Here is a 15,761-nt window from a genome sequence, read left to right as displayed (position 1 = left end):
CTACATGACAGTATGTTACACTACATGACAGTATGTTACACTACATGACAGTATGTTACTTTACTTGGCAGTATGTTACACTACATGACAGTATGTTACACTACATGACAGTATGTTACGTTACTTGGCAGTATGTTACACTACATGACAGTATGTTATGCTACATGAAAGTATGTTACACTACATGACAGTATGTTATGCTACATGACAGTATGTTACACTACATGACATTATGTTACACTACATGACAGTATGTTATGCTACATGACAGTATGTTACACTACATGACAGTATTTTACACTACATGACAGTATGTTAGACTACATGACAGTATGTTACACTACATGACAGTATGTTACACTACATGACAGTATGTTACACTACATGACAGTATGTTACACTACATGACAGTATGTTACGCTACTTGGCAGTATGTTACACTACATGACAGTATGTTACACTACATGACAGTATGTTACACTACATGACAGTATGTTACACTACATGACAGTATGTTACACTACATGACAGTATGTTACACTACATGACAGTATGTTACACTACATGACAGTATGTTACACTACATGACAGTATGTTACACTACATGACAGTATGTTACACTACATAACAGTATTTTATGCTATATGACAGTATGTTACACTACATGACAGTATGTTACACTACATGACAGTATTTTATGCTATATGACAGTATGTTATGCTACATGACAGTATGTTACACTACATGACAGTATGTTACACTACATGACAGTATGTTAGACTACATGACAGTATGTTACACTACATGACAGTATGTTACACTACATGACAGTATGTTACACTACATGACAGTATGTTACACTACATGACAGTATGTTACACTACATGACAGTATGTTACACTACATGACAGTATTTTATGCTATATGACAGTATGTTATGCTACATGACAGTATGTTACACTACATGACAGTATTCTATGCTACATGACAGTATGCTATGCTACGTGACAGTATGCTATGCTACATGACAGTATGCTATGCTACATGACAGTATGTTATGCTACATGACAGTATGTTATGCTACATGACAGTATGTTACACTACATGACAGTATGTTATGCTACATGACAGTATGCTATGCTACGTGACAGTATGTTATGCTACATGACAGTATGTTATACTACATGACAGTATGTTATGCTACATGACAGTATGTTATGCTACGTGACAGTATGTTATACTACATGACAGTATGTTATGCTACATGACAGTATGTTATGCTACGTGACAGTATGTTATGCTACATGACAGTATGTTACACTACATGACAGTATGTTATGCTACATGACAGTATGTTACACTACATGACAGTATGTTATGCTACATGACAGTATGTTATGCTACATGACAGTATGTTATGCTACATGACAGTATGTTATGCTACATGACAGTATGTTACACTACATGACAGTATGTTATGCTACGTGACAGTATGTTATGCTACATGACAGTATGTTATGCTACATGACAGTATGTTACACTACATGATAGTATGTTATGCTACATGACAGTATGTTACACTACATGACAGTATGTTATGCTACATGACAGTATGTTATACTACATGACAGTATGTTATACTACATGACAGTATGTTACACTACATGACAGTATGTTACACTACATGACAGTATGCTATGCTACATGACAGTATGTTACACTACATGACAGTATGTTATGCTACATGACAGTATGTTATGCTACATGACAGTATGTTATACTACATGACAGTATGTTATGCTACATGACAGTATGTTATGCTACATGACAGTATGTTATGCTACATGACAGTATGTTATGCTACATGACAGTATGTTATGCTACATGACAGTATGTTATGCTACATGACAGTATGTTATGCTACATGACAGTATGTTATGCTACATGACAGTATGTTATGCTACATGACAGTATGTTATGCTACATGACAGTATGTTACACTACATGACAGTATGTTATGCTACATGACTGTATGTTATGCTACATGACAGTATGTTATGCTACATGACAGTATGTTATGCTACATGACAGTATGTTACACTACATGACAGTATGTTATGCTACATGACAGTATGTTACACTACATGACAGTATGTTACACTACATGACAGTATGTTACGCTACATGACAGTATGTTACACTACATGACAGTATGTTATGCTACATGAGTTTGTTACACTACATGACAGTATGTTATGCTACATGACAGTATGTTATGCTACATGACAGTATGTTATACTACATGACAGTATGTTATGCTACATGACAGTATGTTATGCTACATGACAGTATGTTATGCTACATGACAGTATGTTATGCTACATGACAGTATGTTATGCTACATGACAGTATGTTATGCTACATGACAGTATGTTATGCTACATGACAATATGTTATGCTACATGACAGTATGTTATGCTACATGACAGTATGTTATGCTACATGACAGTATGTTACACTACATGACAGTATGTTATGCTACATGACAGTATGTTATGCTACATGACAGTATGTTATGCTACATGACAGTATGTTATGCTACATGACAGTATGTTACACTACAGGACAGTATGTTATGCTACATGACAGTATGTTACACTACATGACAGTATGTTACACTACATGACAGTATGTTACGCTACATGACAGTATGTTACACTACATGACAGTATGTTATGCTACATGAGTTTGTTACACTACATGACAGTATGTTATGCTACATGACAGTATGTTATGCTACATGACAGTATGTTATACTACATGACAGTATGTTATGCTACATGACAGTTTGTTACACTACATGACAGTATGTTATGCTACATGACAGTATGTTATGCTACATGACAGTATTTTATACTACATGACAGTATGTTATGCTACATGACAGTATGCTATGCTACATGACAGTATGCTATGCTACATGACAGTATGCTATGCTACATGACAGTATGTTACACTACATGACAGTATGTTATGCTACATGACAGTATGCTATGCTACACGACAGTATGTTACACTACATGACAGTATGCTATGCTACATGACAGTATGCTATGCTACATGACAGTATGTTATACTACATAACAGTATGTTATGCTACATGACAGTATGTTATGCTACATGACAGTATGTTATACTACATGACAGTATGTTATGCTACATGACAGTATGTTATACTACATGACAGTATGTTATGCTACATGACATTGTTAAACTACATGACAGTATGTTATGCTACATGACAGTATGTTACACTACATGGCAGTATGTTATGCTACATGACAGTATGTTATGCTACATGACAGTATGTTATACTACATGACAGTATGTTATGCTACATGACAGTGTTAAACTACATGACAGTATGTTATGCTACATGACAGTATGTTATGCTACATGACAGTATGTTATACTACATGACAGTATGTTATGCTACATGACAGTATGTTATGCTACATGACAGTATGTTATACTACATGACAGTATGTTATGCTACATGACAGTGTTAAACTACATGACAGTATGTTATGCTACATGACAGTATGTTATGCTACATGACAGTATGTTATGCTACATGACAGTATGTTATGCTACATGACAGTATATCGCTCGTCTACAGTTATTATTCTCAAAACCAGGGTTTTACTGTATACTTACTGAAGGGTGATTTGTTCAATTCAAGTTCATTGTTCAGGCTGTCTTGGTTATATGTCAGAACACTGATTACATTCTCTCGACGCAATCTTATCTTCCTTTTGTGCACCGTGCACCTAATCTATCTTCGTCAAAAATATTCTCGATACAGTGGATTAATTTTTCTATGTATATTTTCCAGCTTATGTTTTTTCTGTAGTAAACAATGCTGCTAAAAATAAAAAAAAAAAGAGGCCTCATACTACCAGCCGCTGTGTATGGAGTTTTAATATAATCTTTGGACTGTTAATTATACTTATTGACAGTAACCCCAGTAATCCATTAAGGTTATTGAAAATTCTCACGCACTATTCATTACCTCCAATTTTTTGCTAACTAGAACTTCGAAGTTTTTTCTGGGTCCGGTCTGATTAAATTCTGTCATTTTTAGTTGACAGTGGCCATAGTTATTTTCTTTTACCAGGATTAAGAGTTAACATTTGGCAACAGTGAACACGATCCACCATGTGTTGTCACCATAATATATGTCAAACATCCTGGGTCTCCATGTGTTGCCACCATAACATAACGTATCTCTAAAGTGACCACCTACATCTCTTGCTATTGAATATAATGAACAGGAAAAATACTTGAAAAATACTGGCTTGAAAAGTTTTTAGCAGACCTAATTTTCTGTAATATATAGTCTCTGCGCTACGTTGTGGATGATATATCAACAAGTTGTGTTTCACACTGTGTATAATTATATCAAGGAGTGACGCCATACCATCTAACCTTCTAGCGTAGTTATAACAATCAAATCATGTACTTTATTTTTGGATATTAGCGAAATGTTGCTAAACTGTTTTATAGTTTGACATGCCTTTAAGTTATATAATTCGTTATATTATAAATAAAAAAGAAAACACTATTGACAAAAGAACTCCCTCAGAATTAGTTTTAAGTCTGTAAGTGTTTTAATCATATATTTATTATTGCACGTACTGTCTAGGAGTGTTAAGGATAAACCATTGCTAATTAGCAGTCAGTACACTGTATACTTGAATGTGTTATATACTTAAGTGTAGATCTCATATACATCGAACCTCGACTAGTCATTCAGATGGATGACCCAAACTAGTTTAATTTGAATAAATAAAGTCATGGCTGATTACATGTACCAGCCAAAGAGTAGAAGCACCCACCAGCACGGTAAGGTAGGCCCAGAGTCTCTCCACGTAGTTATCTCTCTGTGGGGCAGGCTCAGGAGTGGAGATTCTGGAGACCTGGAGCTGCAGGGGTCCACCTTTGCCCCGGCCTTCCACTATAGGATGAACCTCCGTCGCCCCCTCCGCCAGCTGCCCCGACACCACCACCTGTAACACAAAACACCTCGTTTGACCACCACACTTACTTCATCTTACACATTTGCCAAACTATTTGTGACATTTTAGGATTTTTTTGCAAGTTTTTCCCACTAATGCAAAGAAACTCAGAGAAAAAAATAACTTCATATTAAATAAAATCATTAAGGTTCATTAAGAAAATATCCATCGTGCTTATTTTCTCGTTTCCTTTTGAAAGACAAATCATAATTGGTTGACAGATGTCTTGGTAATTGCTATCAGTTTTAGAGCTTTTATGGAATTTCCCTGCATGCAGTATACTGTTGATTTGTTCACTCTGTTACCTTATTATCTGTTGTTCAATTTTTATAGTAAAAACAAATTGTTGTGGCATGTAGTGAACATTCTTGACCAGCTTCTGAACCTCTAATTCTACATTGTATCTTATAACCTCTGTCTCGCATTGTAGTGTGACTTAGTATATTTAAAATGATGAGCCTTAGCTTTGCTAGTTCATCTCTAATTTTCCCTGTTATACACAGGTACTGTTTCTTGAACATGTTGTAAACCTGTCGGTTATTTCTTCATGGAACGTCTCGTAAATCGACGTTTAATGTGGTGTTTAGAGACACACAACAGTCTCTCCGCTAGTCAATATGGCTTTCGTAAGGGTCGTTCTACCATAGACCCCTTACTACGCTTGGATACGTATGTTCGTAATGCCTTTGCGAATAATCACTCAGTTATTGCCATATTTTTTGACCTTGAGAAGGCATATGACACAACTTGGAGGTATAATATTTTGGCCCAGGCCCATTCCTTAGGCCTCCGAGGCACTCTACCATCCTTCCTTAAGAACTTTTTAACTGACAGACATTTCCGTGTTCGAGTCAATAATGTTCTTTCCCCGGACTTCGTCCAAGCTGAAGGTGTCCCTCAGGGATGTGTTCTAAGCACAACACTTTTTCTCCTTGCTATAAATGATTTGGCCTCTGTTCTTCCACCCAATATTTGGTCATCACTCTATGTTGATGACTTCGCTATTGCTTGTGCAGGCGCTGACTGTCATCTTATTGCAGTTTCTCTCCAGCATGCGGTCGACCGTGTTTCCACTTGAGCCACCACGCATGGGTTTAAATTTTCAAGTACCAAAACTCACCAAATTACTTTCAGTAGACGCTCTGTTATCTCCGATCATCCTTTGTATCTCTATGGCTCCCGTATCCCCGAACGTGATACAGTCAGGTTTCTAGGCCTTCTCTTTGACCGTCGGTTATCCTGGAAACCTCACATTACCTCTCTGAAGGCAACTTGCCACAGCCGGCTAAACCTTCTTAAAACCCTTGCTCATCTTTCCTGGGGAGCTGATCGCCGAACTCTGCTTCGCCTACATTCAGCCCTCGTTTTATCGAAACTCGATTATGGTGACCAGATTTATTCCGCGGCCTCTCCTGCTACTCTCTCTAGCCTTAACTCTATCCATCACCAAGGATTACGTTTGTGCCTTGGTGCTTTTCGCTCTTCCCCTGTTGAGAGCCTCTATACAGAAGCGAATGTTCCATCCTTGTCTGATCGCCGTGATGCCCATTGCCTTCGCTACTATGTACGCTCTCACGATCTACACAATCCTTCCATTTATAGAATGGTCACCGATATTAGTAGACATTCTTTATTCGTTCGCCGCCCCTGTTTGCTCCATCCCTTTTCTCTTCGCCTACATTCACTCTTGTCTTCCCTTCAGTTACCACCTTTATATGTTCATGTAGCATCTCACTTTTCCCTACCCCCCTGGGAATTTCCAGCTGTTCGGGTTTGTTCTTTCTCACTCCCTTGCTCGAAAGCTCAACTGCCTACGGTGGCTTCCCGCTCTCTTTTTCTTGATCACTTCCACTCCCATTCTCATGCCACCGCTGTGTACACAGATGGCTCTAAGTCTTCAGACGGCGTCGGATTCGCAGCAGTGTTTCCGGACAGCGTCGTGCGGGGGCATTTACTATCTTCAGCTAGCATTTTTACTGCTGAACTGTATGCCATTCTTGCAGCACTTATTCGTATCGCATCTATGTAGTAGTCTCAGACTCCCTTAGTGCTCTACAGGCTATACGAAAATTTAATACATCTCATCCCCTCGTTCTCCGTATCCAACTTTGGCTACGCCGTATCTCTACCAAACATAAAGATATTGTTTTTTGTTGGGTCCCTGGTCATGTCGGCGTACAGGGCAATGAACAGGCAGACACTGCTGCGCGGTCAGCAGTACATGACCTACCAATTTCCTATCGAGGTGTTCCATTTCTGGACTTTTGCTGCAATAGCTACCCACCTTCGCACCCGTTGGCAACAACGTTGGTCAACTCTGCTCGGTAACAAACTTCATTCTATTAAACCGAGCATAGGTTACTGGCCGTCTTCTTGTCATCAGTGCCGAGGTTGGGAGACCACTCTCTCCCGCCTTCGCATTGGCCACACTCGTCTTACTCATGGGTATCTCATGGAGAGGCACCCTGTTCCTCTCTGTGAGCAGTGTCAAGTTCCAGTATCGATTAGCCACATTCTGTTAGACTGCCCTCTCTATCAACGAGCACGCAGAATTTACCTCCAACGTCGTCTTCGTTCTACTACTCTCTCTTTACCTTCCCTTCTTGCTGATGGACCCTCCTTTAATCCTGACTCTCTCATTGACTTCTTGACAACGACTGATTTACTCCACAAACTCTGATGATACTTTTCGCACTCCCCTCAGCCCTTTCTAGTTCAGTCTCTTGCTGCCCTTTACCCTTTCACCATCTACTACCCCGCTGTTATCTGTAACCTATTACTCATCCATCTCCCTTTTGCCACCTGATGCCCTCGCTTCCTTCCTGCCCTGCAGCGCTGTATAGTCCTTGTGGCTTAGCGCTTCTTTTTGATTATAATAATTATATCCAGTTGATTCTTTTCTAACTCGTTCGTGCGTGCATGTGTGTGTATATATATATATATATATATATATATATATATATATATATATATATATATATATATATATATATATATATATATATATATATATATATATATATTCACTTAATTGTACTCACCTAATTGTGGTTGCAGGGGTCGATACTGAGCTCCTGGCCCTGCCTCTTCACTGATCATTACTAGGTCATCTCTCTCTCTGCTTCCTGAGCTTTGTCATACCTCGTCTTAAAGTTATATGTGGTTCCTGCCTCCACACTACATCACTTGCTAGGCTATTCCACTTCCTGACGACTCTATAACTGAAGAAATACTTCCTAACATCGTAACGTACGTGTGTGTGTGTGTATGTATATATATATATATATATATATATATATATATATATATATATATATATATATATATATATATATATATATATAGATAGATAGATAGATATATATATATATTGATCCTGCAAGCAGGAAATTCACTTCACATTGTAGCTTTGAAAATCATTTACATTTTAATTTATACAACAGCTGTGTACAGGATGATTCTATGATGGTGTTCGTTACACTTGTAAAAAAATAAGCTGTACAAATTTTTAATATAAAAAAAAATTATATTTCCAGTCGCACTGTCGTACTCTAACTGCCAGGATAAAACTAAGAGAAGAGAAAATTATAAAAAAAGGAAATCAGTGGTGAGCAAATGTTTGTAGGAAATCAATAGTGAGGAAAGGTATTACAGCGCACGTGAGAGTGACGTACCAATGAGGTGTTTTAGGAAGTGTGCGCGTGTTTTCTCCTCAGTAGTAGTAGTAGAAGAGAGGGAGGCCTGACCGAGTGTGTCAGTGTTTAACTCTTTCTCTTTTGTTCTCAGTGAGAGTTAAGCGTTAATAGGCGCCTGAGTTTCCCTGTCTCCTAATATCACGTTTATTTTTCCTGTATAATCTATCTTGCCCATAATTACTATCACATTTGCTTTGTCTGCTTTAGTAAGGTGAAGTCTAAGATCTTTCCTTAGTTCATGGTATAACTCAGCAAATCTTTGAGGACAATTGTGTTGCAACACAGTTGTCCTCAAAGATTTAAGTTATACCATGAATTAAGGAAGGATCCTGGACTTTACCTTACGAAAGCAAAGCAAATGCGATAGCAATTATGGTAAGGTAGATTATAGGGGAAAAATAACATATTATTAGAAAACAGGGGAATTGACGTGCCCCTCAAGGCAGAAGCTTCCACCTCACCTGCATGTTACCCTGGAAACTTGTGGTTGCCCACTGCTGCGTCTCCACCGTGAGGAGTAGCTGGCTACACTAGTCTAACACTAGTGCTCATGCTCCTGTACACAAAGACAGACAGGCACACAAACATCGAAGAGACCAATTGCCATATTCCTTCTACTATGTAATATTAACACGCACGCACGCGCACACACACACACACACACACACACACACACACGCATACACACACACACACGCATACACACACACATACACACACACACACACACACACACACACGCATACACACACACACACGCATACACACACACACACGCATACACACACACACACACACACACACACACACACACACACACACACACACACACACACACACACACACACGACGTGTAAGTTATGTGTGACGACTGGGTTCAACATGTGTTTATTGAAATATTTCTTAACAAGATGAAATGGGAACTCGTAGTGAGAGATACTGGATCAAGTACAGAGGTCGTGTTTACCTGTGAAGGCATCAGAGGTAGTGAATTGTTAGTAGTACTTACTGCATAGTGACTACTACTGTAGTTATGATGACTACTGTAGTGTATAGTGACTATTACTTTAGTTATGATGACTACTCTAGTGCATAATGACTACTACTGTAGCCATGATGACTACTACTGCAGTTATGATGACTACTGTAGTGTATAATGACTACTAACGCGAGAGTACTGTACCGTGGACCCTGTAGATGTTTTTAAAGCTTGTGCCTTAACACCCACCCATCCTGCACCACGTCCACCTTCACGCCCACCCATCCTCCATGCCTACCCATCCACGTCCAGCTTCACGCCCACCCATCCTCCACCACGCCCACCTTCATGCCTACACATCCTCCACGCCCACCCATCCACGTCCAGCTTCACGCCCACCCATCCTCCACCACCGCCCACCTTCATGCCCAGCCATCCTCCACGCTCACCCATCCACGTCCAGCTTCACGCTCACCCATCTTCCACGCCCACCTTCACGCCTTCCCTCTGGTATAGGTATAATCTGCAGTGTTGTTAGTTAACTCTGGTATGACCTGTCTTCACAGTCTGATAACTTGTGCCTTTGAACGTCCTCCAGCCGCTCCTCACACTCCTGTTATCTCCTTTTTCATGTTCCTCTCCCTCTTCACGCCTCTCCTCCTCCTCCTATCTATTATTACTGTCTCTTCTTCCTCCTGTCTATTTTTTCCTGATCTTTGCCTCCTGACTCGCCCCATCATGTTCATCTTCCTGCCTCTTACTATTTATTCCTCCTGCTGCCACCTTCACTTCTTTACTCTCCCTTCCTCCTCTTCCCAGTTTTTGTGTTTACCCTTCCCTTCCCTTCAACCTTATTTTTCCTTTTTTTTCTGTCTCATCACAGCCATGTGTACCATCACAGCCATGTGTACCATCACAGCCATGTGTACCATCACAGCCATGTGTACTATCACAGCCATGTGTACCATCACAGCCATGTGTACCATCACAGTCATGTGTACCATCACAGCCATGTGTACCATCACAGCCATGTGTACCATCACAGTCATGTGTACTATCACAGCCATGTGTACCATCACAGCCATGTGTACTATCACAGCCATGTGTACCATCACAGCCATGTGTACTATCACAGCCATGTGTACCATCACAGTCATGTGTACTATCACAGCCATGTGTACCATCACAGCCATGTGTACTATCACAGCCATGTGTACCATCGCAGCCATGTGTACTATCACAGCCATGTGTACCATCACAGCCATGTGTACTATCACAGCCATGTGTACCATCACAGTCATGTGTACTATCACAGCCATGTGTACCATCACAGTCATTTGTACCATCACAGTCATGTGTACCATCACAGTCATGTGTACTATCACAGCCAAGTGTACCATCACAGCCATGTGTACCATCACAGTCATTTGTACCATCACAGTCATGTGTACCATCACAGTCATGTGTGCCATCACAGTCATGTGTACTATCACAGCCAAGTGTACCATCACAGCCATGTGTACTATCACAGCCATGTGTACCATCACAGTCATTTGTACCATCACAGTCATGTGTGCCATCACAGTCATGTGTACCATCACAGTCATTTGTACCAACACAGTCATGTGTGCCATCACAGTCATGTGAACCATCACAGTCATGTGAACCATCACAGTCATGTGTACCATCATAGCCATGTGTATTATCACAGCCATGTGTATCATCACAGTCATGTGTACTATCACAGCCATGTGTACCATCACAGTCATTTGTACCATCACAGTCATGTGAACCATCACAGTCATATGAACCATCACAGTCATGTGTACCATCACAGCCATGTGTATTATCACAGCCATGTGTACCATCACAGTCATGCGTACCATCCCAGTCATGTGTACTATCACAGCCATGTGTACCATCACAATCATGTGTACCATCGCAGCCGTGTGTACCATCGCAGCCATGTGTACTATCACAGCCATGTGTACCATCACAGCCATGTGTACTATCACAGCCATGTGTACCATCACAGTCATGTGTACTATCACAGCCATGTGTACCATCACAGTCATTTGTACCATCACAGTCATGTGTATCATCACAGTCATGTGTACTATCACAGCCAAGTGTACCATCACAGCCATGTGTACTATCACAGCCATTTGTACCATCACAGTCATGTGTGCCATCACAGTCATGTGTACCATCACAGTCATGTGTACCATCACAGTCATGTGAACCATCACAGTCATGTGAACCATCACAGTCATGTGTACCATCATAGCCATGTGTATTATCACAGCCATGTGTACCATCACAGTCATGTGTACTATCACAGCCATGTGTACCATCACAGTCATTTGTACCATCACAGTCATGTGAACCATCACAGTCATATGAACCATCACAGTCATGTGTACCATCACAGCCATGTGTATTATCACAGCCATGTGTACCATCACAGTCATGCGTACCATCCCAGTCATGTGTACTATCACAGCCATGTGTACCATCACAATCATGTGTACCATCACAGCCATGTGTACCATCGCAGCCATGTGTACTATCACAGCCATGTGTACCATCACAGCCATGTGTACTATCACAGCCATGTGTACCATCACAGTCATGTGTACTATCACAGCCATGTGTACCATCACAGTCATTTGTACCATCACAGTCATGTGTACCATCACAGTCATGTGTACTATCACAGCCAAGTGTACCATCACAGCCATGTGTACTATCACAGCCATGTGTACCATCACATTCATTTGTACCATCACAGTCATGTGTGCCATCACAGTCATGTGTACCATCACAGTCATGTGTACCATCACAGTCATGTGAACCATCACAGTCATGTGAACCATCACAGACATGTGTACCATCATAGCCATGTGTATTATCACAGCCATGTGTACCATCACAGTCATGTGTACTATCACAGCCATGTGTACCATCACAGTCATTTGTACCATCACAGTCATGTGAACCATCACAGTCAAATGAACCATCACAGTCATGTGTACCATCACAGCCATGTGTATTATCACAGCCATGTGTACCATCACAGTCATGCGTACCATCCCAGTCATGTGTACTATCACAGCCATGTGTACCATCACAATCATGTGTACCATCACAGCCATGTGTACCATCACAGCCATGTGTACTATCACAGTCATGTGTACCATCACAGGCATGTGTATTATCACAGTCATGTGTACCATCTCAGCCATGTGTACTATCACAGTCATGTGTACCATCAGCCATGTGTACCGTCACAGTCATGTGCACCATCACAGTCATGTGTACCATCACAGTCATGTGTACCATCACAGCCATGTGTACTGTGACCCAGCTTCACCTTTTAGATTTTAACTATGACCTTCATAATTACCGAGGTACCTTCCGGGACCTCACTGACAATTCAGCGGAGAGTTACATGGTAAGAATTTAATGTTTTTTTTTTTTTAAGGAACACACAATTTTTTTAATCAATGACCATTATGGACTATAACTTTGTAAGTTCTACGATTTTTTCCCTGTATCTTCCCTCTTTGTTTTCATCCAATTCTTCTTCTAATTCTTCTCATTCTCCCCACACCATCGTCTTACACCAGGTTGTGTACTGACCTCGTCACCAGAGTAGTAGGTGGTGGGTCCCTGCCTGACCAGGGAGTTCTGGTCGACCTCGTCTTCCAGGTAGAGGATGTCCACATCTGTCATAAGTGGTGAGGCGATCTGTTGGTAAAAGTCTTGTAGCTGTTGGGCTGGTCGATCCTCCTGGTCGATTTTACGAGTGAAACCATAGTTGTCCGCGCTCACCTGCCGCAGCAATCTGTGGCAGAGAAAGCACCTGCCTTAACCTGTGTCCAGGGTGTTATTCAGTTATGAATTTATTATATATAAAAGCGGTAAACCCGCGTGGATCATTAAGTGCAAGAGCTGGTAGAAGGGTCAGTGCAAGAACTAGTGAAAGCTGGATCCTCCATTCACGAGAGCAACTGCTACAGTATTGTACCCACCTCTTTAAAGTGTTCACAAAGTAGTGCTCGCTTGCCACTGTGTTTATAGCGATTATGTGCTACCCAGGAGCGGGTGACAGATAGTCACAGCAACAAGATCAGGCATCGCTTAACCCAATATAATCTTTTAGATTGGTTATATATTTTAACTTGGTTTCAATGTATCTACGTTTCTTTGCCCCCCCCCCCCCACCAGTGTTAATCCTGGGTAAGGTGAGAGCATGCCAGCGCCACCTGTTATCGAGTGTTCGTACTTTCACCTACCCTCTCCAGCCTGGTAGTCTGCTAATTTTCTTTCGTTTGGTTTCTTTGTACGTGTCCCAGGAGGTGTGCGTGTGTTACCTCACCTTCCGTCTCCCACACAGAACATATGCAAAGGTGTATTTCTCAGCGTATATATGCTGAGTTTATTTTAATCCATGAATAATCCCTACTGGTTTAGCGCTCCCCATGATAATAATAATAATAATGGTTCCTGGGATATGTCAGGGTCCCGAGTGATAAACGAAAGGATGCTAAGACGAAAGCTGGCAGACTTTTCCCCTCACAGTGACTTTAGAGACTACATAAATTGGCATGCCTTTGCGAGTGGCCCCGCGAGCTGTAGCCACCAGTAACAAGTTAGTGTAAAATATTACACTAGATTGTGGTGTTTGGCTCTCTTCTGTCAAGAAGAATAGATATTAATATGTTTAGTGTGGGAACAAAATAGTGAAGTGCTCGCCTCTCCACTTCTCTTCTCAACACCAGTAAGACACTTTTTTCATATCCCATCTTAGATGCAAAAATATTAATTTTTTTTTGTAAGTAGTGTGGAAGATCGTAATTAGATACCAGTGTTAGTAGTATAAAAATGATCTTTGTCAGCCGGCACAGTCCAGTCAACTTGCTTTCCTGTAATCCCCGAGTTGCAGAGTTAGCTTTCTCGCCTGTCTCCAGTGGGTGAGCAGTTTGTGTTTGCTTGTTAGTGTATTAAATGCGTGTGTTCTTGAGGGTAAATTGTCAGTCAGGTCAACAACTTGGCTCATTCAACTGCTCCACTATTGAGCAAATTGCTTTCACTCTCTCACTAATTTGAAATACTCGTATCCCACTAATACAAAGATATTGACGTGGAGGGAAGTAAATTGTATAATTCTTGGCTTCCTGAGTCTGAAGTCCTGAAACTGGTTCCCTGACTCACGGCATCCTGACTCACGGGTCCCATGAGTCACCCGATTTTCACCAATTTGACTCTAACTTTGGGACGCTTCCAAATCAGTCGGTGGTGAAAAACAAAGAAAAAATGCTCTCTCTATCAGTTAAGTCACCCCAAACTGAGTTTGCTAGCTACTTTCATTACTAAATTACGAGACTTTAGCCCCTAATTTGTGGCATTTATAGTAACAACATGGAACCAAATCTCGGCTATTTCTCGAGAAAGTGTTCCACATTAATCGCTGGAGGCAAGAACGATCAGTCAGGCCTTCATTCCCAGCCTTTTGGTCGCCCCCAAAATCGGTCATTTAGCATATTTTTCCATTAAAATCATCCCCTTCCTAATTCATAAAGAAGGTGGAAACCAACACTGAGGGTCAGTCAACTAATAAAGCTTCTTATTTCTCTCTCTCTCTCTCTCTCTCTCCCTCGATTAATTACGTCCCCAAGTTCCTTTTAAGACTCAGTAATCCTAGCTGTGAATCCCTTAATACACAAAAATCGACGTTGTTGTTTACGTACAAGAGAAACTCGTACCCTCAGTATTTATAATTACTTATACATATTCTCTTCATACATGTCTTCTATATGCATTTAACAAGCGTATCCTAACACTATTACCTCATAAATATTTTTAAAATTAATAAATATATTTATAAAACGGTTATATTTCGAAAACTAGACGTATTACCATGAAAAATTATATGAACTGATTTGGAATCAACGTTTCGAAAGGGTTCGGAGAATGTGTTTAATATTCGATGATAAATATTAATTT

General features: G+C 40.5%; 1 protein-coding gene across 3 annotated transcripts in view; it reads right to left on the bottom strand.

Moving 5' to 3' along the window:
* LOC128696659 (inter-alpha-trypsin inhibitor heavy chain H5) overlaps nucleotides 1–15,761 on the bottom strand; it is a 254,124-nt gene that overhangs the window by 21,875 nt on the left and 216,488 nt on the right. For all 3 annotated transcript variants that reach the window (XM_053787984.2, XM_053787985.2, XM_053787986.2), the window contains exons 11-12: nucleotides 13,395–13,599; nucleotides 4,899–5,069 (exon numbers count right to left, since the gene is read on the bottom strand). In XM_053787984.2, the coding sequence (XP_053643959.2) occupies nucleotides 4,899–5,069; nucleotides 13,395–13,599 (376 nt within the window). The remainder of the gene's footprint in view (nucleotides 1–4,898; nucleotides 5,070–13,394; nucleotides 13,600–15,761) is intronic.

Source organism: Cherax quadricarinatus, chromosome 46 (genome assembly GCF_038502225.1).
Source record: "Cherax quadricarinatus isolate ZL_2023a chromosome 46, ASM3850222v1, whole genome shotgun sequence".
Lineage (NCBI taxonomy): Eukaryota > Metazoa > Arthropoda > Malacostraca > Decapoda > Parastacidae > Cherax > Cherax quadricarinatus.
This window is presented reverse-complemented; position numbering and strand designations above follow the sequence as displayed.